Here is a 23,646-nt window from a genome sequence, read left to right as displayed (position 1 = left end):
ATAGCATGAAAGCTATAACAAGCACAAAATGGTTACGAGGTCGGTCCCAGGGACCGAGCCTGTGTTGAAAGAGTTAATTAAGGGATGTAACTGATAAATAGCAAACTAAGTATAACATACAACATTTACCAAACATATGGTAATATGAAAATTTATTAGAATGCCCCATTACATCTGTAGTTTTGATTTATTGTGCCTATGAAATAAAACCATTGTAGGTAAAATGTTGAAAAAAAACCCATCAACATAGGTAACTATTGATTTTTTTCACTTAACCCACAACTTTAATATGCTATACAATGTAACTACTTTACAGTTTTAAGAGAAAAACAACAAATAAACAAATGATTAAGTGTAGTATATTTTTTTAAAAGTTGTTCAAGATGTTTAATCTGAATATAAAGTGGTGCAACACTATCACACATGACTGTCTTTTACTTTTTATACCAGTCATCACTGACAAAAAAAAAGTGAGATTTTCATATTCTGAGTTTTACTGCAGGTACATGTAGGTATATAAGGGACGATTTCTTTTTTCAAAATATCATCCAGTACATCTAATATAGTGTGGTGTTGCCATTAAATACTAGAACACAGAGAACTAACACTCCTTAACAGAGTCATATCTTTACATGACAATGGTTGAAGTTTACAAAACATTACAAAAGGCCTCAACTTTTTACCAAGTATTGTGAAGTACATATTGGACAAATACAATGACATCCAGTCCTATTAGTATCAGACAAGACAGAAGATGAAGAAAGAAGGCTCACTGAAAGAGATAACAGATATCTAAAATTCAATTCCCTCAAAAACTAAAGAAAAATTGTGTAAAACTTTTGATGACATTAAAAATGATGTATGGAGAGTTTGAAGATGTACAGTCTTATGAGAGGATGTTCAGTTGAACCTATGACCTGCAGATTGCTAGTTCAGTGCCCTAACCACTGAGCCATGAGTTGGAAAAGAATAATTTTCAAGTCTTCCCTTGTGTGGTGTGTAGATGGATAGCTTAAAAATGTTTAATCATATAGGTCCATTATTAAGTATAATAATGATCCACACTAAATGCTGTTGCGACTAATGCAAAGACACGAATGTATCGATTCATATCAGTCAAAATAATTAAAAAGGTCTGCATACCGAGGGACAAATTGGTTAGTAGGACGTTTAGGCCTGTATTCTGGATGAACCATGAAAAGCATGTGTGGAAATCCAGTTCCAAAATAGGCTCCATCTGTGTGGTGATGTCGCGATGACTTGGGGTTGTAGACATCCATACACTTTGGGCAATACAGCTTGACCATGGCCTCTCCTGGGACATCTGAGAGACCTTTATATGCATATACAAATAGCCCATTAAGTTGCTAACACTATCAAAACAATCTGACTCTTTAAAGATATGTTACAAAATGTTAATGAAAAACAAAATAAATCAATATTGTAACTTGAATCAATCAAATCAGATTTCTTAAATAAACAATTTAAATCGAACCTAAGCAGCTTTTACACCCTGAGCTAAAAACGAAAAGCATAAAACTGAGTGAAGTTTATAATATAACCTAACATTTGATCACAAATGGAAGAAATTACATAATGGTGCAAATGACCACATGATTAGTTTTCTTCTAAGCATGATTGGTATTTTTGTAACTGTAAAAGTAACTGGTAAACATTTTAGTAATAGCTAAAAAAACTATTACAAGCCCTTATTTGGTTTTGTGAAAGAAAAGTTTAATCTCTAAATGCACGTCTTTGGTGTAACATTGGCTGCTTTAAATAAATTAGATAAAACAACAATTTTTATAGCAGATTTCCAAATATTAACAGGAACTCATTTTAGCATTTGTAAAATGAGAATTAACAAAAATAACCTTTACCTGTTATAATAACACAAGATGAAATTACAATAAGAACAGCATTTCAACACTTTAAGTCACCAAATGTTTCTTCGAGATAAAAATTCAACCTTACCTATAGGAAGCATTGGTTGGTTTTCACAATAAACACGTGGGCAGTAACCGAAATCACCATTTTGATATTTTTCTATCTGAAAAACAAAGTTGATAAATAAGCACTATCTACTAAGCTTTGAGTAATTAAGAACCTGATGAAGAATGTTTACTCAAAAAGTTGAAATAAATAAAGGATAATCTTTAATATAAATACCTTGTAAAAGCTCTATATTAACAGAGTACATATTTTTATCTATTTTAGATAGTGTCTCCATTAAACACATTTTCCTCAGCAGCAGCTGCCACAATATTACTACACTACTATTTGACTATACATCTGACAAAAGAAACGTTTTTACTATAATAATTATTAATGTATAGATTTGTTCTTTTTGTTCTAAACAGATTAATACAGGGAACTATAAAAACTCCTGGACTTTACCATTTGAGCAATTCCTCGATTTGTTAGAATATAACGGGCATGAATTAGACCATAAAGCATCTCAGCAGCTTGCTCAATAAGATCACTTTGATTAGGGTTATCTTCTAGTTCATCATCTACAAAACACACACAGGAAAAAAAAAATATTAACAAAATACTAACAAGCAAATAAAAAAGAATATGAATTGTACAAGAATGAAACCTACTAAATGTGTCAACTGTTCACCTAATATCTTCGGTAAGTCCAAGATAAATGTTAATCAGTGATATATTTAAATTACCAAATATTCTATATGACAAGAGCATATAAAATTATTAGCAATGTCTACAAGTATTATAACGATAGCTCGTCTACAAGTATTATAACGATAGCTCGTCTACAAGTATTATAACGATAGCTCGTCTACAAGTATTATAACGATAACTCGTCTACAAGTATTATAACGATAACTCGTCTACAAGTATTATAACGATAACTCGTCTTTAAGTATTATAAAGATAACTCGTCTTTAAGTATTATAACGATAACTCGTCTTTAAGTATTATAACGATAACTCGTCTTTAAGTATTATAACGATAACTCATCTTTAAGTATTATAACGATAACTCGTCTTTAAGTATTATAACGATAACTCGTCTTTAAGTATTATAACGATAACTCGTCTTTAATTATTATAACGATAACTCGTCTTTAATTATTATAACGATAACTCGTCTTTAATTATTATAACGATAACTCGTCTTTAATTATTATAACGATAACTCGTCTTTAATTATTATAACGATAACTCGTCTTTAAGTATTATAATGATAACTCGTCTTTAAGTATTATAATGGTTACTCAAGGACTTATACATTACTTTTCATCTCCATTATTTTCATCAAATAAACAGATCAGTCTGAGCAAAAAATATATAACAGACTTATACAGTATTAGCACACTATGCTTAAAACAAATATGAAACTAAAGATATTTTCAAGATTCAGTTCAAACATGATGCTGGGACACAGATTTGTGAAGTATACCTTTCAACAACAGAATGCTCTTATTACAAATAAATGACTCATTTAAAGTTGATAGGCAGTTATATTTAAGAATATTTGAAAAAACCAAATTTGTACTTAAATATAAAATGCTTTTGCTCAAAAAATATAATAGGATTTTTTTTTTAATAGATAAGACTGCATTTATCAATAGAAATAAAGAAAAATGGTAAATATACGTTCAACTATCATTAATTCTCTCACAACTAGTTGTGTCCTCAACATATTTTTTATATCTTAAACAAGAAACGTAAAGATGATGAATACGAATTAAGATACTTTACAAGATGTTTGTCTAAAAAAAACAAAACCGTGTTGGATTTGTCATCAGGTAGCTAGCTATCCATTAGAAACAACTAAATTTTCTTATTCTTATAAAATTTTAAGTACTTTACATTCAATCAAGTAGTGTGACTTAGTGTTTCTGAGTGTTTACATCCAATCAAGTAGTGTGACTTTGTGTTTCTGAGTACTTTACATCCAATCAAGTAGTGTGACTTAGTGTTTCTGAGTACTTTACATTCAATCAAGTAGTGTGACTTAGTGTTTCTGAGTGCTTTCCATCCAATCAAGTAGTGTGACTTAGTGTTTCTGAGTACTTTACATCCAATCAAGTAGTGTGACTTAGTGTTTCTGAGTACTTTACATCCAATCAAGTAGTGTGACTTAGTGTTTCTGAGTACTTTACATCCAATCAAGTAGTGTGACTTAGTGTTTCTGAGTACTTTACATCCAATCAAGTAGTGTGACTTAGTGTTTCTGATGTCAATATAATAGAAAACTTCGTAGATTTAGAGTAAATGTAAATAACATTTATTGTGTTTTTTTTAGTAAAAAGCTACACAATGTGCTATTTGTACCCTGTCCACCACAGGGAATCAAAACCTGGATCTTAGCATTGTAAGTACATAAACTTAACACTGACCCACCAGGGGGACTATAATATTTTTACATTTTGAACACAATTAAGATGGATTTTATTACAAGATATACAAATAGTACTTAGTTCTTTAGCAATTTGAAAAAATCTCATAACACATGACCATTCTAGCTTGCATAGAAAGAAGTCCGTTTTGAAAATCACTTGGGAATAAGTACTACCAACAGCCTTCTGAAAATTAATTTGTATAGCTGCCAAAACTGTTAAAAAAAATGCATAACTTGTGCTGATCTGCAGTTGCACACATGACAGATCTAAAACACGTATATTATGAAATATTCTACATACATTGCAGCATTTTATGGATGCCATCCATCTAGTAGTACTTAATGATAGTCAGTAAATTCTCAAATTTTAAAAGAGAACAAACAGAAATGTGTTTTCATTTACTATGTACTTGAAAACAGTTTTAAGTTGACTTTTGTGCCTTAAGCTTTAACACACCTTTTTTAAGTTTGTTAGTGTCATATAAATTAATGAGTTTGTGCACAGTAAAACTGTGAATTTTTTGGAAACGGTTGACAGCAGTGTAAACCAATAAGATGGAAAAAGAAACAAAAAAGATCACTTTGATCTAACGAGTATGATGCAGTACCTAATAATTTGGTAAATCAATATATTACTCTTGAAATCAAGACTACAACTTTACAATAAAATTCAGACTCAGTATCAGCACATTACACTTTCCCTGTTATATGCCTCAGAATTCAGTCAGCTGAACAACTAGTTGAATCAAAAGGGTTAACTCGTGACAAAAGAAATTGTGTTGAGTAGTCTAGACTTGTATGTATGCCTAAAGTTATAATTAGATGTTTGGTGAAGTTACATTTCAGATATTCTGACTTAACTACATAGAGGCAAAGTATAAATATATCAGAAAAACCGACCTGGCTCAAGATCCAATATCATGTCCAGTGCTTGTCTATAATGAGGAACTTGCTCACTCAGACCTGTTAAGTTAAATTTATCCTGAATGTAGTCTTCATCAACCTATGATGAAAAATAGAGAGAGAAGTGATAACTGATCATAAAATATACATGACACTTTATATGTAGAAATCTAAACAAGTACTCATGATCAAACAATTAAATATAAACAAATTTCTATAACATACAGTAGTATCACCATTCTAAGGTATAATAAATACTAGTGGTGCTTAAAACTACTAAAAAATTCCCACACTCATACATTTATAAACAGACTAGCAGATGCCCATTGAAAAATTCAATGGTAACTTTCCTAAAAATAGTAATGAATAAATATAAGATGTCATTCAACCCAATCCCTTGGATCAGAGCGTATACACAATATGATTGTCTAGTGGGCTGTTTACGACAGTCTTTTGTCATTCTGTGTTATTTCAATAAGAAAATGACACTGAATTTATTATTAAGCAAAAGAGTCCGACTGCAATGCATTGTTGGCAAAAATGTTTGTTTTTCAATGCAATGGGTATATCCAGCACAATAAAGTACTCAGTTCTCTAAGTAACCATGGGTATTTTTTCTGCCGGATGTCACTGTCCCTTGTCAGTTCTATAAGAAGTGTCAAAGGGGAGATATTCAATTCAATTATTTGACATGATACAATAAAATCATGCATGTATATAATACTGACATTATATATATACATCATACCAAACAACAACAAATGTATACTAAAACACGTTCCTCTTCCCTCTTCATGCATTTTTCCATTCAAGCTCCCATCTTCAAATTCTCTCTCTTTCAATCAGTTAACAGGGGAAGTCCTATTTTTTTTTTAATGAAATTCCCTCATCAAAAGAAACTTTTTGTTCTTAAGTTGTTTTCTCAAATTGACCATTCAGCACATACAAAGACTTATGGATCCATGTTAATATGAATGTGAAGTTTTAGGAATTGCAAACAATGAATAATTCTCCTACAATTCACTCTTGAAAATAAGCATTTTAGTTCTGATTAACATCATTTTTTGTAGTTACTAAATAAAGGGTGGAGGTTGAGAGTCTTATAGAAATATAGGGCAGTTATTTCTGCTATGAGAATATTTCTGCCCTTTTGTACATCTCCAAAAAAGGGTGGTTTATTTCTGACATTAAGGGTAACTTTCTTCCCACAACTCTCTGCTGATAACAAAATGCAGTAGGAGTTGAGACATTGTGGGTTCAAGCACTCAACTCCTAACCCTTAACTGATTCTTCTTAGTTATTGGCTAGTTTGACATCGGCATCTACATTTTGTCTGATAGATGGAATATCCCCAACGAGTTTGGTTGCTATAGCCACAGACATTTTTTGGTACAAGCTTTAATGATGACTACAAAGGCCAGTAATGAAAAAAATTAACTTCGATTTTTGAGCATACTTAAACATATTGGCAATACTACACTGTACAATGTATTGTATTAAATCAAAAGATGTACAAATTCACTTGTAATTCGAGATGGGCAATGAAACTGATTAATCCATTAGCTATAAGGATCTCTTACATTGATTAATGTCATCAACTTGACAAAATTAGCATTTCTGGTTAATGTTTTCCATTATTACAAATAATCAAAATATTGCTAATATGACTTATTATTTTTAATTAATTCAAAGTTGTTCAGCTTAATTAATTTGTGTCACAACTCACACAAAAATTAACTAATCAAAGGTGTTTCCAATTATCACTATTTTCAATTATTCCAACCATCCAAGTCTCAGGTGAGAATAATCAATAAGTTTAACATGATCTGATAATTTGCCCAACGTTTAATCAATTATCAAATTCCACTAATCACCCAGCTTTACTTGTAATGTGCCTAATTTATAGGGCAATGATTCTATCCATTTATAAATATTAATCTATGCACATCAAATGTAAACAAATCATAAATATTACTTATATCAATAAATATTATCAACACTGTGATTTTTCTAAGTCTTAGTACGAAGTAAGTATTCTGATTCTTAAACAGGGAATACATTGATATTGATTATTTGAGTTTTTATGGTTAATAAACAACACACACACACACACACATATATTGTTTTACAATAATATGTGTTCAAAAGAATGAAAAAATACAAAACTTTTTCAAAACCAAAATGTAGCCAACCTTTTTTCTTTTGTGTTCTAAAAAATTAGAGGTGTTCAGAAATAAGTGGAACAGTCCATTGCAAATGGAAAATAATTAGAGCCTATCAACTGAATCCTAATTTTGATTAATTGGATATTTTATGTGACACTAATCAGTGCAATAGATGCTCATAGGCAATCAATTATATTGATTAAAAAAAAATCTACACAGAGGTTTCTGTCTCTACAGAAGCCTGGTAGGTGGAATGGTTTTCCCAAATTAAATTGTCCAGGTTGGTTTGATCTCTCAAAATTACAGCTTCTAATAATATTTCCTTACAAATTATAAATATTTATTAATGTTACAGTACATTTTTAAATTATAATTTTAACTATAAAATTTACCATTTTTATTGAAAAACTTAAAATATTATATAACCTAAACACCAATCATTTTCTAATGTGCAATTTTTACAAGAACTTGAAAAAGAATTACACACCGACATCCAAGCTTTAGTAAACAGTTAATTTCTGAGAGATTTATTAATAAAACCAAGGTTTCAGGAAAAACTTGTTTAAAAAAAGTAAATACAACAACAACAATTATAGATCACAATATTGTAGCAAAACTTTGGCTGTGCCCAGAAAAATGGATGTCAGATGAAAAACTGTGTGTTCAACAAATATTCACTATTTCTGGGGATTCCATCCAACAAAATGTAATTTTTTTTTCATTTTAAGCCTTGCTCTTTACACTGTATCTTCCAAAAATGAGTGGCCTTGAAATATGCATGATAATTTTTGTAAGCATTTTGACTCAAGGAACTTGATGTTTTAACAACTTAATAAAACAGACTTACCTCACAAAAAAATTCATTCCCACGAAGACCACAAAACCAAGAAATCCAGGAAACTTCTTCTGAAGAACTCATGTTGCTGATGATTTAATACAATAGCTTCTGGCTCTTTCCTTCTAAAATTTTATTTAATATATTAGTTTTCTTCAATTTTAAGGATTCCTTCAGAACATACTTCATGTACATGAGTAACTTGCGATAACTTAATTATTCAATTACTCCTTTCAACAAGTTAATGTCAGTTCAGACTTAAAATTACAAGTAGTTATACTCAGACTTCAATTTATCAAATATAAGAACTTGTTCACATTCACCCAAGAGTGATAAGTTTTTCGATTGTGATAATTCATTGGTGTTAAATAAGAAATTGCACAAGTACCATAAACATGTTCTGAGGCAGCTGAACTTATGAATTTATCATGAACTCGCAAGCAATTGTTTGTTCCAGCTGTTTGTGTAAAGATACACAAGTGCTAATTTTAAACTGACAAGTCAGAAGTAAGGCAACTAGCTAGTCAACAGCACCCTCCAGCAACTCTAATCAAAGAGTGGGATTTGACCATTAGTCTTATGATGCACATGATTTTGTGGCAACAGAAGATGAACTATTAACTATGACAATCACAGTCTGGCATGCTAACCACAAGTCCATGGCCGACCCATCTTCAAATAACGAATATGTTCATCTAAACTGCGTATGTTATTAACATTTATTTTGGTTGTGGGTTACTTGATAGGTAACAAAATATAATCTAACATTACAGTACAATCTTAAAAACAAATTCAAGATAGCACACTACCAAGATGAATACAATAAAAAAAGCAGAAACAAAGGATGTCATATAATGAAAGAAATAAGCTTACATAACATACTTCGCTCTTTAATAACTTTATTCAATTTTTTTCTCTGATAAATTCTTAAATTTTAAAATCTTTGTAAGATTTATAACGAATCAGATACAAGTCTTGCAAAAACAAGCGAGAAACTTTACTGCAATACATATATCAAATACACTAAGTATAACTTAATCATAGATATTATTAGTTTACAACAGGCTTCGTTATTATACTCGTTTATTTCATTTTTTAAACTTAAATGAAGTTACAGAACACGTTTCTTCACACACGCCACAGCTAGGCCTAAATTATGATAACATTTAAATAAAACTTGTAGTGTTACGTAACTTATAACTTACAAGATATAACTTGTAACTCAACAATAAGTTGAAGTAACACTAACAGTAACATGTAATTTGGGTTCTTATCATTCTTTCTTCTACCAATTTCTGGCAGAAACTGAGAAATAAGTTCTGATTTAAAACACAAGCAGTATTTTTTTGTAAAAAAAATTTTTGAACACAGGAAATTTAAAGAAGTAATTCGTACTATTTCAATTTATAATTAAAATAAAGTTCATATCAGAAAAATGTGTCGTTAATCGACTTCACTTCGAAGTTCAAACTTCTACTTGTTCAAATTAAACTTGAATTTCAAAGTTCAGTCTGAGTACGCATCTACGACTGTGAATTTTATTTGCAAAGTATAAGGGACATTTATTATAATTTATTCTCACCTAGAAACTACGCAAACACAGCTATGGTAAAATAATTAACCTTTCTCTCACAAGGTTTTACTTATTACTATTAGTTAAATTTACACTCATACAACTTACAAATTACAGGCAAGACTGGACCTATTCCAATTTCAGTCCCAATAGATATTGAGTACTTTATTTAACACTTACGCACCACGCTGATAACTTATTTCACGAGTTAGATGAAAACCTGATTTGTATAACCTTTCAGGCGATCATGTTTCTCTTTAAAACTCAAATAAATATTCTTACTTAATTCCTAAATTTTATCAGAAATTTTACTCTCTTCTATATTAGAACATTTCCTCTAGGTTTCATGTTGTCATAATTGATTTATATTTTTATATATTCTATTTAACTTTTCCATGTCATCGCGTGTTTTCTTACTCAAAGCAAATTGTAAGTTTCGCGGATTTTTTATTGTGAGCAAATGAGTTATTTTAGTTATTAAAGTTTTAACGTTAAGTATCTTTGAGATATATTTTATCATGTAACGTTATTGCTATGATTGTTTGATTTAATGAGTTGCAATCAAGGTTCAAACTCAAAGTGAGTTATGTATGCTGACATTAATTTGAATATTGATATCATAGTGTTCAGTCAAAAATTTCATATTATTAATAATGTTATTTTCGTAGATTTGAAAACGCGACCATATTTTATCAGGGGAGACATTGTTGAACCGATCCCTAACTATTTTGAAATTGTGATGATTGTCTGAATGATATAATTTTTTGTTATTATAATACTATTACTAAGAATTCTTTTGAGAATATCGGACTTTCTAACATCTTAATATTCCCAATAGCTTTTATTTTTATATTACTTTCCACATGTCTGTATTTTCCCCCTAAATATATAGCGTAGTTAACATGATTTTTATTACAAATTTTAGACCCACTGATTTCTATTTGTAATGTTTCGGCATTTAAAGTTTAAACAGTGAATGAACTCACAATATAGGCCCTAAGACACACAAGTAGTAGTGGATTAGATAATTGGTATGTGATTCTTGTCTTAATTAATTAGTGTGCAACAGTAACTATAATGCATAAATTATAATATTATTATGTATTAGTATTACTTAAATTTACTATTGAGTCCTGTTTTAACTTTTAGTTTTAAGTATTTGATAGAATATAATGTATGACATATTCTTTTTTTTTTTGGACATTTTGGTTTATTAGATTATTTCTTTGTACATCATCCTTATCTAAAAATAACTGGCTAAATGTTGTTGAGCTCAACCAATCAAATACCAATAAACCCATTCACTAGTTTTTCTGTTTCCTAGATTATTGAGCTCACTCATTATAGTTGATGTATTGATGATACCACTGCCAGGTATCCTGATGAAACACTGTAACCATACAAATAATACTCTATTTATCTGATAATGAATACATTTTTAAGGAATATTTTACCTCTAACTTATAGATATTAATTAATAGGGAAACAAAACTGATACAGTAACTTGTAGTACCATCTCACAAGTTTAACTTCTTAGGATTAATTTCAAGATTTGTCTATTTAACATTACATTTAAGTGAAAAGAGACTGGGTTTTAAACTCGGGACCTATCATTAAAAATAAATAAGTGTGAATAGACTTCATATAATTTGGTCTGTGTATCTATCAATATCATTAAACAGACTAGTGGATCATAATTGTAGTAAAAAGCATTATAAGTGAATATCGATGAGGACAGTTTGTACTCTTGGATAGGTCAGTGGTAGAGCACTGGCTTTGTTAGTGAGGGGTCTTGGGTTCAAGTCTCACTTTTTCATCTGATCAGCTTTATCACTTAGAACGTAATGTTAAATTTGTCTGGTTGGACTGCCTAGTATTACTACATATGCCACCAACAATCTATCACTCTGTACTTGAAGAGGATGTTCTGGATTATTGTACTAAAAGCTTGTTACTTGTATTTTTCACCAAGAATTTTGCTATGAAAAATTAATTTTCCATAGAATTAATCACTTGTACATATTATATTGTTATGTGATGTTCTAGGTAAAGAGTGACACTCACCTGTATGATAGACAGACTTAGTAGATTTTGTTTTACCATCATATTATAAATAGCCTGTACACTAATTCAGATTAATAGTCTTTAATCAGTTGAATTGGGCTTTTCAACAGAAATACAAGTATTTTGTTTTCTTTTTCATTTTTGATATTATTGTAAAACACTATCTTTTGTAATTTTGAGAAGTTGCTGTTATATTTTAAACATATACATAACCACATTTGGTAAAAAACACTAAGTATCCAGATTTTAAATTATACTTTCAAGACTAGTAGATATTTGCATATTAAAAACAATGTGATCAATGTTCTTACATTTTGGTTAATAAATGTGTTAGATCAGATGTATTAAAAATCAATTTAATTGAAGCTTTTAAAACACAATTAAAAATTTATTTTTAGCAAAGTATCGATTTTTTTAAGTGTAAGAAACACCTTAATTACCATAAAGGAAACAGTGTTATTTAGTGAGTTCTTTTTGTTTATAAGCAACAGAAAATGGCAGAACGACCAGAGGACTTCAACCTCCCAAACAGTGTAATAACAAGGATTGTGAAAGATGCAGTAAGTAGAGCAAAATGTAAAAATCTAATTGGTATGCACGTAGACCTAAAAAGTGACTAATGGACAAACTCTTAAAAGGGATCATTTGTTTATATGTAATATCGTTACACACAAGTATGCTTCTATGTGATTATTTGTATGTACTGTATATATATACTTGTGTATTAACACGTTTTTGTTTTTTGTTTGCAATGATCATACTTATTTAATTAATTCACTACTGGATGTTTTTGGGGTGGTGGTTAATGAAAGTGTTCCAAACCACAACATTAATTTCTTGACAACCTAATATTGTTATCATAAATATGGTACTATTGGTAACAGGAACTGGTACAGGAAGTTCAGGCTTTCACAGGAAACTGGACAAGTAGAACCTCTCACAAGATTTATCGGCTGTAGGAAAAGTATAATAAAACAAAAGACTTTTTGTGGCACTGTATTATGTACAAACCAGAGGGACATCACAGAAAATATTTATTGAAAATTCTAAGGTTACAGGAAGTTTGAAAAAAATATATCACCCTGCCAGGTAGTCACTGTTCATGAATTATATTCCCATACGTGATTACAAACTTCAAGTTCTGTAAGTGATTTGAATTTCTTCAACTTTTATTGTGAGAGCAAAATCATTTTTACAGTGTTTTAATGGTACTTTAGAATATTTTTTATATAAAGAATGAACTTGACTTTGTACATTCCAGCTACCAGATGGGGTAAATGTTTCAAAGGAAGCAAGATCTGCCTTTTCAAAAGCTGCCAGTATTTTTGTTTTGTATGCAACATCTTCGTAAGTATGAAGTTTTATTCGAAGTAGATATTTTTTAACACAAAAAGATGCAAGTATTTGTTGATACGATAATAAAACTGAATTGAAGATGTTGATGATAATATTATTAAAAATCAAAATAACAAAATTTAAAAACAAAAAGTAGCAGTAATTTATTGAATTGTATTTCTATTCTGGTTGACATCTGAGTATTGTGTACAAGTTACATGTATGTTTACATCTTCTATTGGCATTAGTTTACGATTTAAGTTTCTTGTAGGAGAACAAAAAAAGTAAAAGTGTGTAGGTCTATCAATTTACCCCACGACTACCAAAAATAGTTTCTTTCTACTGCCACATGTGGGAATATCCTCCTGTACTTGAAACATTGCCAAACCTGAGTGTGTGTGCTGCCATCTGTGTTCTATGACATGAAACCTGGATGTTTATATGCCTTATTACAAAATTGCCAACTTTGCAGGAACACGTATAGAATCTATTTTAAGACAGCTTCTTTATATCTTGGATATTGTTATCTAAATAATTTGTTTCATATTTTGTAACGAGTTTGGCCTCTTATTGACTTAATTTTTTAATGGAGAACGCTTTTCTTCTAATTTTCCTCAATTTTTTGTTTAAGTCATTATTTTTCACTATCCAATACAGTTTTCAAGGAATGTTACTTTAAGATATAGAAAATACAGCTCCTTTCAATATTCAAAGGGGCAAATTCATACTTTTATTTTTTGGTGGATAACTGACACCATTTGGGAATCAGTGTGAAAATTAATTGTGCAGTGAAAGGGTTAAGATTCATTTTACAACTATTGAAAACACCCATGGTAGCTCAGTGGTAGGACTAAGGGCTTATAATGTTAAATATTAGGTCTCGATACCCTCAGTGGGCAGAGCACAGTTAGTCCATTGTGTAACTTTATGCTTAACAAAAAGAAAAGAAACACTACTGTAAAAACAAACTGAATGGCAGAGAAGTTGTAGAAATTAATTCTGTGTAATTTGCATGAAGTCAAAAACATCTATGATAATAGTGAAGTCATGCCATAAATTAGGAAACCAAATGCGTGAAAACAAACAAGTTAACTTCAGTAGGATCCATATTAGTATTGGAATTGTTAATGTAGCAACGTATAAGGTCATATGAAAATATAGAGAGAAAAAAAAGCATATACTCACTGCCAACTTTCTATTCATATTTATTTCTAAAGGATACCAAAAGATGACTATATTAATATCTTGTCATGAAATGTGAAGCACTACAAAAGATTCTTTGTAGGTATTCTTGTGAGAAGATAAAGAAGTGCTTATAGATGATTGGTATTTACAGATTTTCTATTCTTTATATTAAAAAAAAAAACTAATTTAGTTTTCAGCATGTATGCTAAAGGAACCAAAAAGTTTGTTTATCAGGCCTTTAGTAAGTGACAGTAATTTGGCTCTTGTTGAGCAAAAGAGCAATTGGTTAAGGGCACATGGAGGTTAAGAGTTAAATAATTAATTTGCCAAACTTAGTCAATTAATAGTTTTTACTTTCTTGCTTAGGAAAGCACATTGTGGAATTATTATTGCAAGATAAAAAAACGTGATTAAAATTGCTTACCAAGATTATCGTAAAGTACATGTAGTACAAAAATCTATGATTTAAAAAAAAAACTTTGATCATGCAGTTTTACTTTTTGTTTTCTTACTTTAAAATACCATTTTTTTGTTTTTGTAATAAATGTAAATGCTCAAAAATTATTACAAAGGTTAAGATCCCAAAGTTTAGACAAATGGAAATGGTCACATTCACACAGAGTTTGGTTGTTTTTTTTTCCTGTGGTTTTCCACTGGGAGTTGATCAAGACCTTGGGTCCATGTTGTGCATTTGACTTTAAAGTCAATAATTAAAATAGCAGAAAAGTTGGAATTGTAATGTTGATAACCCATTCTCAAACTTCAATAGTAGACGAAGACGCATACTACGAACTTAATCCTCATCGTTTTGTTAATGTGTGTTTTTACCCAAAAATAAAAATGAACTCATTATAAAAATCAAAAGTAATAAAGCAGTTTAAAAAATAGTATATTCATTGTTAAGTTAAAAATGAATATTCATACTTAATTTCTTTTCTTACTTACTGCAGGTTTGTTTGGTTTTTTCATTTATACAAAGATCAAATGTAGACCTCCTAACATACAACAAACATAGATCCAATAAAGAACTAAAAAAACACATAAATGGAATAAACTGTCAGAAATCTTGTTACTGGAGGAACTAGTTTCGATACATTCATCTGCCCTCTTCGGTCTCACATTATCTTTGTGTAGATTGAAGAAGTCACGAGAATCTGTCAAGACTAGTTTCTATAATATCAAGACTTCGGACAGTTTGTTCGTTTACTGTTGTCTTTTGTTCTTAAATGCTAAAAACTAGCATACAACTATGAAAAAACTAGCAGTTTGAAAGTAATTGTATGAAGATTTCAAGTTGTAGGGTTTTAACTGTTACAGTGCCAACAACTTTGCTCTTAAAGCCAAAAGAAAAACACTTTCAGGAAACGATGTGTTAACTGCAATTGAAGATATGGAATTTGAAAATTTTCTGGAACCCTTACAGGAAAGTTTAGAAGGTAAGTGGTGGTAGATGCATTATCAATAAGCCAGATATTGTAAGACTCTTTGATAATTCGGTAAATTTAGAGAAATATCATAGAAATGAATATATTTCTGAGTAGAAGTCATTTGTCAATCACTTAAGGTTTACATTTATACATTCAATTATTCCCCCAAAAATTAGATATGCCACATTTTCATATATCATAAGTACATTTTTTTTTAAAACTTGGTTGTACTTTGGAACTGAAATCATTATAACTTGTAAGATAAAGTATATGTTTTACTTATATATTGAAAGTTGTAATTAGCTACAGAATGTCTGGTCAAAATGTTTACTAAAGCTTCATTATTTTAATAAGATTAACATTAGAAAATGTTATTCTGGTTTTACTGAAACTTCATGTATGCTTAAATATATTAATCACTGCCAAAGCTGGTTGAGCTTAAGCAAGTAAGTCTGTTTATGTAGTTAAGGGTTTTCTCTGCCCATGTTTTAGAAACTGAATTTACAGAAATATGGGTAGAGTGAGCTCATTACTTCTGATCACAAACAGATTTCATTGTGATAGATTTTTGTTTGATGTTTTGTAAAGTTCTCAGGATTTTTGGCTGGTCATTTATTCCCTCCATTTTTGATTAATTTCCAAACTTTAATGATATTAGATCAGTTTTTCTCAAATGGTGTCTCTGCTGAGTCAACACTTTATTTAAATAAATAAAATTCACGTGTTTTTTTTTCATCCTTGTGAAGATAATGGGAAGGGTCATTTGGCAAATCTGGCTGAGAAAGACTGCAATAGATCTAATGGTCTCAAGGAGATTTAGAAATTGTTTAGACTAATTCTTATGTTGTCTAAAGAAGATCTGACTTGATTGATAATTGTCTCTCAAAGCACTAAAAACAGTGACATCTATCTGTCAGACTTGTGACACTTAACTACATATAATAATTGACAGATTTTCATTTTGTAAAACTACACAACTTACTACAGGAAACCATTTACAAGATAATAGTTCTATTTTATTTCACAGCAGTATTCTGTAACTGTATTGAAAGTTACAATTTATATTTACCATCACTGTCATGGCTAGTAGCCTGTATGATCAAGCAAGTCTAATTATAAATAGTTATTTTCTTTTCTTGTTAGTACCAGATTCCAATTAATAATACGTTTATGCTCTATGTTTCAGCTATTCATCCACATCTGTTTTCAGGAAAGTCCTGAGGAGGATTGGGTGTGGTGTTAGTTCAAACCTGGATATTTCTGTTAAAAAAAGGCTGGTCTGCTATCCACATATCCTTGATCTCCATTATTAACAACTTGAACAAACTATTTTAGTAGTTTCAAGAGGGGTAGCAACGTTTCGCTGATTTCTCTGCTAGGTTTACTGAATGTGTCATCAGTTAGGTGAAGGTAGAAGACTTTATTTGTCTTTTGTGTAGTTCACCCCACATTATTTTAGTAATATTCCATTTTTTTATATGATCATCTCTGACCTGATGAGTTATTAGAGATATATTGTCTTTACAAAGCATGTGAAATAGACATAGAAGACCATGGATATAAATTGATTAACGATTAGACTTAGATGATCATATAGGCTACGTACAATTTATTATAAAGATTCGGTGAAAAAATCATGCCATATTTGCTATATCCAGTTCCAATGAGTCCTTTCACCCAATACCCAAGCTCATCAGACTGACTGGGATATCACAAACATGGGAATTGTTGAGGTGCTTAATATCTGGTCACTACAACCTTACCATAAGTTCTTTAGATTTACTGTGTTATGCATAATTATTTATCAGCGTACTAACAACACGTAACCAAAGTAACCAGTCCATATGGGAAGAACATCCAAGGTCCAGTAGGTTCAGTCTTGAACTCTCTTAGCTTCTTAATATTTTATAGTTATCCACAAATGAACCTAAGTTGTTTTACTGTATTCTTAAGAAACATACAGTGAAATATTCATGATACTTTATATTTTTATCTTTCTTGAACCTTTATTGTAGGTTAATTCTCTATTTAGATAAACTTAAATATTAGTTTTATTTTTTAGTTTGTTCAATTTTTTTTTCTAACTTCACCTATAGCCCTTTTAGTTAGCATTTTTATACATATTTTTATATCTGAAAATTAAAATATTTTATAATGGAATAGCTATTCTTTTTTTCTTATAAAATTAAGAATATTACAATGTGGTTAACCTAAGCTTACAAAAATTATGATTGCTAATAATAACGTCTCATTCTTAGTAAAGATAAATGGTTTATTTCTGTCACAAATGTTTTTGAATAAAAATAAATATCGTTGTTCTCATTGTGTGAGGAAAATATGGTGTTTTAAACTATGGCAGTATATCTGCTTTTTGTGAATTGGGTGTGGCAGTTTAAGAAGAAAGGTTTCAGTTTTTATTTCCTTATCTGTATAGCTTTTAGAAAAGAAAAGGCTAAAAAGAATGAGTCAGGAGGAAAGGGCAAGAAAAAAAGGCCAGAATCTGATAAACCTGATGTGGAAGGTGGTGATGAAGAACAAGAAGTGGAAGAGGATGATGATTTGAATGAAGAAAATCAGAATTCTGATGGAAATTGATCAAACTTGAAATAAGTCATCTCATAAGCTGTAAAATCATCACAATAATGCATCATCTTGCCCCCCCCCCAAGTTTACATTATGCATACATGAAACAAAGCGATTTTTGTAAAAAAAAATAAAATCAAATGCTATTTGAAAATCTGTCTACTGTTTCATTAAATGCTAAAGGAATTTTATGTAAAAGAAAAAACCCATATATCAGAGTCAGTGAACTTTAATTAATAATAAAATGTAATTAGATAATAAGATGCTATCAGTTTCAAAATGACATTTTTTAATGGTGACACCAAGAATAGGGACATAATACGAGTTACTTATTTAATAAATATGTAGAAGAGGATCCAAGAGTGTTAATTAATGCTATTTCTTGGATTTAATTTCCTGTGATTATATTGATGATGACAAAATTTTAAAAAAGTATTGTCTGATGAAGGTTGAGTACAGTAAATTAAAACGATTTTGGAGCCTCACCATGTCAGTAGGTCTGGTCATACTCTTATCTGACCACTGTGCACCTTGACAATAGTCTTGCAGCATAGTTTCAATTAAAAAAAAAATTGTAAAGCTGTCATGTCAAAGTACACCACTCCTTCCTGCATGATCTACCTAGTGTACAAGGCCAATAGTTTCCAAGCAGCACCTGTTTTAACAGTAAGATTGAAACGAAATCCATTTGCAACTTGACTGATATCTCTTTGTATAGAATAGCATGAATACATGTTTCAATTTCCAGTTGCTTGACTTTTGCAATGGTTGAATGTATATGTTGTAGATACAACTTTTGTCAGTTTTCCAGTTAGAGATTCTTCTTGATTATGTTATGTTATTGCCTGGGACATGTGGGCAGCTTTTGCCACTGATCTCTGTGTTTATGGATTCTTATCTATTACAAGACATTGCACTTTATGTACCTTGACTGGGATACATCTTCTTGGAGGTCTCTTTCTGGATGATCTTAGTTCTCCAGGTTGATACATATTCCATTGTTTTCAAATGACTTTATGTACAAGGAATATCCCGTTAATCAAAGTCAGTAACTTGTAATTATTTCATGTTATAGTTTTTAGCTTCTCAGTCTTTTTGAAATAATGAAGAAAATCCCTTAAAACTGGTTATAGTTATTTTTTTTAGCAAAATTCCCATGTAACATCTAAGTTATAAGTATTTGATCAAGTTACTTAAAGCTAGAATTGTTGTCCTTCTTAGTTGGAATTTCATTTTCAGAAAAATATGAAACTGTACATAAGAGTATTATTTCAGTATTATAATCCATGTGATATCATAATAAACATCAAGCCCAAGAAGGCCTGGTAGGGTGCTCAACTTGCAATCTGTGGGTCACAGGTTCGAATCCCCATCACTAAACATGCTCCTCCTTTCAGCTGTGGGAGCATTATAATGTGACAATCAATCCCACTATTTGTTGGTAAAAGAGTAACCCAAGAGTTGGTGGTGTGTGGTGTTGACTAACTGTCTTCCATCTAGTCTAAATTAGGGACTGTTAGTGCAGGTAGCTTTGCAAGAAATTGAAACCAGTACTAGAAAGAGCACGTGCTTGAAATGTCACTAAAAGAAATCTAATTTTCCTTTCATTTGAGATTTTTTATTTTAAACTCTAGACTGGAAATTTATGAATGTAACATTATCACAGCAATTTTGTGGTGTAGAAGTTAAATCATATTGACTGATGTGATAGGGAAAGTAACGTGTTTTGCTATTAATATTAATGATTTTACTGTTTTATTCTGCTTGTATCAAATATTTTGTACCATAGGAATTATTATGCTACAAAAAAACTGATGAAATTTGCTTTGTATTTAAGTTTTAAGGTTGCTTGACAGATGATTCCATATTAAATAAACTTCCACGTAATATATTCGTAACCAAAATTATAATACCGTTTTAGTTAGAAGAACAGAAATTCTTCATTATTGTGGGAAAAAATACTACTGAAACATAATCAAATAAAAAATTGTAACTGTAAAAATTTTTGTTTTAAACAACTACTACATCAGTTGGATTTACACAAAGGTTAATTATCTAATGTTGGTCTTTCAAACTTTAGTCAAACGCTGTCTGTTGTTTAAAGCTCAAACAAATTCCAGAAAATGACTATTTTCTAGCTATGTTAATCCGCAAGGTTGATGATAGAAAATGCATTTTTTTTCAAGAGGTTCGACGTCGTGAATAAAAATCAAAGTGCTAAATCTGATTAGAAAGGTGTGTAACTAAAATTTTCATTAGCGTTCGTTGTATTTTATATACGTACGGGTTGGAATTGAACATTGTGCTATTATGTAACAGTAAAATGAAAATAACTTTCCTTACTTGAAACATTTTTGAAAGTATGACGTAAGATTACTACTATTGTTTAGTGTCTTCAGAGGAAAAGGGTTAACTTCTGGTTTTGTGAAACAAGGGTTACTGATGTCAAATATACCTCAATTATTGTGCTCGCTTTTTTATTACGTCAAACACTGTAATATAATGTAACACACTTGAAAAAAATTATCAGCTATACAATCACGATATCATTCAAAGGTTTTAAAAATCTGTTAGTCTTAACGAGAAGCATTCTACCTATACTGTTTATATAATAGTAAGGGAAAATAATTAACAGTTCGACACAAACCAATACCTTGGAGGACAAAGTACGCCATAGTTGTAATGGGATATTAATACGACGAATTAACATTAAAGTTACAAATATTTAGTTAGACCAAGCCAACGTTACCATCTCCCTGGCGTTGAAATCAGTTATTATTAACTTTTTAAATTGTAAAAACTTAACTGCCAACTTAAAAATTTGCTTAAATTAATGCACGATGTTTAAAACTTAAAGGCAATTGATATGAATATCATTTATTTTAAACCAGTCTGAAGTGATTATTACAGTATAATCTTTAGATAATTTCTTTGACACATCAGAGAACGCCGAATAATGTTTAACAAACAAATGTATTTTTCAGACTTGTATCGGTACCTACAGTAGCGTTAGCTTGGTCGGTGCTTTTTCAATTTAGGAAAAAGTTCAGCCCCATCGCAGAAAGCCTCCGATCTTTCGGTTTAAATTTTCTCTGCCATTTTCTGATTCATGGTGATGTTTTGAGGGCTGAGAAAATAGCATCAAAGCTCTTTTAACTGCCCGTGGATCTTCGAACATTCTTTCCTGCATGCGACCTACATTTGCCCAAACTGGGTCAGGCAAAGTATCTGGTACTTCCAAAATTCTCTCTGATGGAACCTGGTCAACCAGAAATTGAGGATAGAACTGAATGGGCTGTCCATTACATCTAGGGTGCAGAAAGGTCATCAGTCCCAGAAAGACTGCCACTGTCAGAGTAACATTCCTCATTCCTAATAGATAATAAAGACATTTTATACGATTCGCAAAGAGCACGTGCTTAGTGTTTATATCCTTTTGAACACATACCTATTTTTAGAAAAAAAAAAAAAACTAATAATAAAAGAAAGGCCATCAAACAAGAGAAGTGTTGAAAATAATAAAAAGAGAAAACCCTGCACTAGCTGAACATGCAAGTCATATAATTCAGTGGAAAAACAACAACATATTTTTGCTCAACCAAATGATATGACATGACGGTCAGAAATATCAGCGAATATTGTGGAAATAATGAAACACTAAAAATAATGATCATATCTTGAATGATAATAAAGAGTTGGCAAATCAGAAAGTATGAAGAAGGTGTGATTTTCTTTAAGTTCAGTATGTACATTAAGTAGTCACATGGCTTTGGTATATATGGTTTTCACCATTTTTCACTTTACACTCCTGTGGATGACGTGATTGTACGTCGAAACTTGTCGTATCTGTTTTGAAACCGTTGACGATCTCAGAATAAAGTTTTTAAACTGTGTACTTATAAACGTTAATCGTTTGAGCGTTATAATAATTATTTTTTACATACATACTTTGAATTTTTGCATTTTAACATCACATACCACTCACTAACACTAAAGAGCTAACATGGAAGAATTCTCCTTGTTCCCTCCAGAAATATTTTTCAAAAATGATTTCATTGGTTATTATATAAACTGTTGATCTTAGAGTCGCGGCTTTGAATCCCTGTCGCCGAAAATTTCCGTCTTTTCAGCCATGAAGGTGTTATAATGTAACTGCCAATCCCACTATTCATTGGTAAAAGAGTAGCCCAAAAGTTGGCGGTGGGTGGTGTTGATTAACTGCCTTTCCTCTAGTCTATAACTACTAAGATAGGCACGGCTATTGCAGATAACCCTCGTGTAGCTTTGTGAGTATTTCAAAACAAACCAAATCATACTAAACTTTTGATAACAGTTTTTCTTTTCTGGAAAGGAAATTAAAGGGAAAAGTTTGGCATTTCCACAAGAGATATTAATGCAATGAAAAATTAAATGGAAGAAAACTAAGGAAAATTTTCAAATTATGATAACTTTATGTGTGCCTATTTGTATAGAGATTAAAATTAAGTGTTTTTTTTTCGTTTCCGTTATTTGTAGCACTGGGTTGATTTGGTTAGTGTGATGTCTTGTGAATATCTGTTTAGCAGGAAAAATAACTCCTTAGTCTAACTAACACGCGTTTTTCTGTCCGGGTAATTTTTCTCAATGTTGGCCTTGAAGCTTAAGATGCTGTACTGCCATTGTTTGCTTGAGCATTTAACAAATTAATTCCGATAGTTGAAACTTTGAAATAGTTTTTATTTACTTTAATAATTAAGGCGAAATATCCTGAGTTGAAAAAACAAAACAAGTTTGTATGATGAAGTTTCAATATTCGTGTAAAGTTTATGCTCGTTACAGCGTGTGGGCAAATTATTTTATTACCGTTCTGTGTTCTTAGATGAGAGAAAAATGATGGATTAATTTGCTTATGCTTTGTGTTTTAAACTAATTTAGCATTTCAAGAACCCTCCGGTCGTAAAAAATTAACTTAATTATTAAACACAAGGGAAGAAGAAAGAGTCACAATTTTAGTGTTTTGTCAATATAAATGTGTTTTTTTTTTAAGGAAAAAAAGACGGGCTTAGATAATAAGTGAAGGTTTTAATACCAAAAATGTCACCCGGTGGGACAGAGGTAAATCTACGAACTTACAACACTAAAATCAAAGGTTCGTTTCCCCTCAGTTGACACAGATAGCCCGATGTGGCTTTGCTATAAGAAAAACACACACTCGATTCAGCGCTGTAG

At 30.7% G+C, this 23,646-nt stretch overlaps 2 protein-coding genes and 1 long non-coding RNA gene across 5 annotated transcripts in view; 1 reads left to right on the top strand and 2 right to left on the bottom strand.

Moving 5' to 3' along the window:
* The window catches only part of LOC106466148 (casein kinase II subunit beta), a 12,527-nt gene extending 2,488 nt beyond the window's left edge, over window positions 1-10,039 (bottom strand). Inside the window, exons 1-6 of one of the 2 annotated variants that reach the window (XM_013926389.1) lie at window positions 9,953-10,039; window positions 8,284-8,396; window positions 5,269-5,371; window positions 2,398-2,513; window positions 1,975-2,050; window positions 1,144-1,333 (exon numbers count right to left, since the gene is read on the bottom strand). In XM_013926389.1, the coding sequence (XP_013781843.1) occupies window positions 1,144-1,333; window positions 1,975-2,050; window positions 2,398-2,513; window positions 5,269-5,371; window positions 8,284-8,355 (557 nt within the window). In that variant the 5' untranslated portion in view covers window positions 8,356-8,396; window positions 9,953-10,039. Of the gene's footprint in view, window positions 1-1,143; window positions 1,334-1,974; window positions 2,051-2,397; window positions 2,514-5,268; window positions 5,372-8,283; window positions 8,397-9,853 lie in introns of both variants that reach the window. The other variant, XM_022394107.1, reaches the window with a different exon arrangement.
* A 238-nt stretch (window positions 10,040-10,277) lies between these two features.
* On the top strand, window positions 10,278-18,592 carry LOC106466147 (DNA polymerase epsilon subunit 3-like). 2 transcript variants are annotated; one of them, XM_013926388.2, is made up of 5 exons: window positions 10,278-10,423; window positions 12,400-12,468; window positions 13,170-13,255; window positions 15,746-15,864; window positions 18,290-18,592. In XM_013926388.2, exons 2-5 carry the CDS (start codon window positions 12,403-12,405, stop codon window positions 18,448-18,450), a joined length of 432 nt encoding a protein of 143 aa, XP_013781842.1. In that variant the 5' UTR covers window positions 10,278-10,423; window positions 12,400-12,402; the 3' UTR covers window positions 18,451-18,592. The 2 variants fall into 2 exon arrangements, with proteins under 2 accessions (XP_013781842.1, XP_022249814.1); XM_022394106.1 differs by having other exon boundaries at window positions 12,394-12,468.
* Window positions 18,593-20,890: 2,298 nt separating this feature from the next.
* LOC111087452 overlaps window positions 20,891-23,646 on the bottom strand; it is an 11,623-nt gene continuing 8,867 nt past the window's right edge. The window contains exon 2 of the long non-coding RNA XR_002612134.1: window positions 20,891-21,810. This is a non-coding gene — a long non-coding RNA (uncharacterized LOC111087452). The remainder of the gene's footprint in view (window positions 21,811-23,646) is intronic.

Source organism: Limulus polyphemus, unplaced genomic scaffold (genome assembly GCF_000517525.1).
Source record: "Limulus polyphemus unplaced genomic scaffold, Limulus_polyphemus-2.1.2 Scaffold2168, whole genome shotgun sequence".
NCBI classification, from domain to species: Eukaryota; Metazoa; Arthropoda; class Merostomata; order Xiphosura; family Limulidae; genus Limulus; species Limulus polyphemus.
Note: the sequence above shows the minus strand (reverse complement) of the source record. Positions and strands in the feature narration are given on the sequence as shown.

What these genes read in the sequence shown, in the direction of transcription:
- LOC106466147 (XM_013926388.2), top strand. Translation starts at nt 12,403, where the DNA reads ATGGCAGAACGACCAGAGGACTTCAACCTCCCAAACAGTGTAATAACA. An exon ending in CAAGGATTGTGAAAGATGCA is followed by an intron (nt 12,469 to 13,169) that starts GTAAGTAGAGCA and finishes TGTACATTCCAG; the next exon opens with CTACCAGATGGGGTAAATGT. An exon ending in CTTACAGGAAAGTTTAGAAG is followed by an intron (nt 15,865 to 18,289) that starts GTAAGTGGTGGT and finishes TTATCTGTATAG; the next exon opens with CTTTTAGAAAAGAAAAGGCT.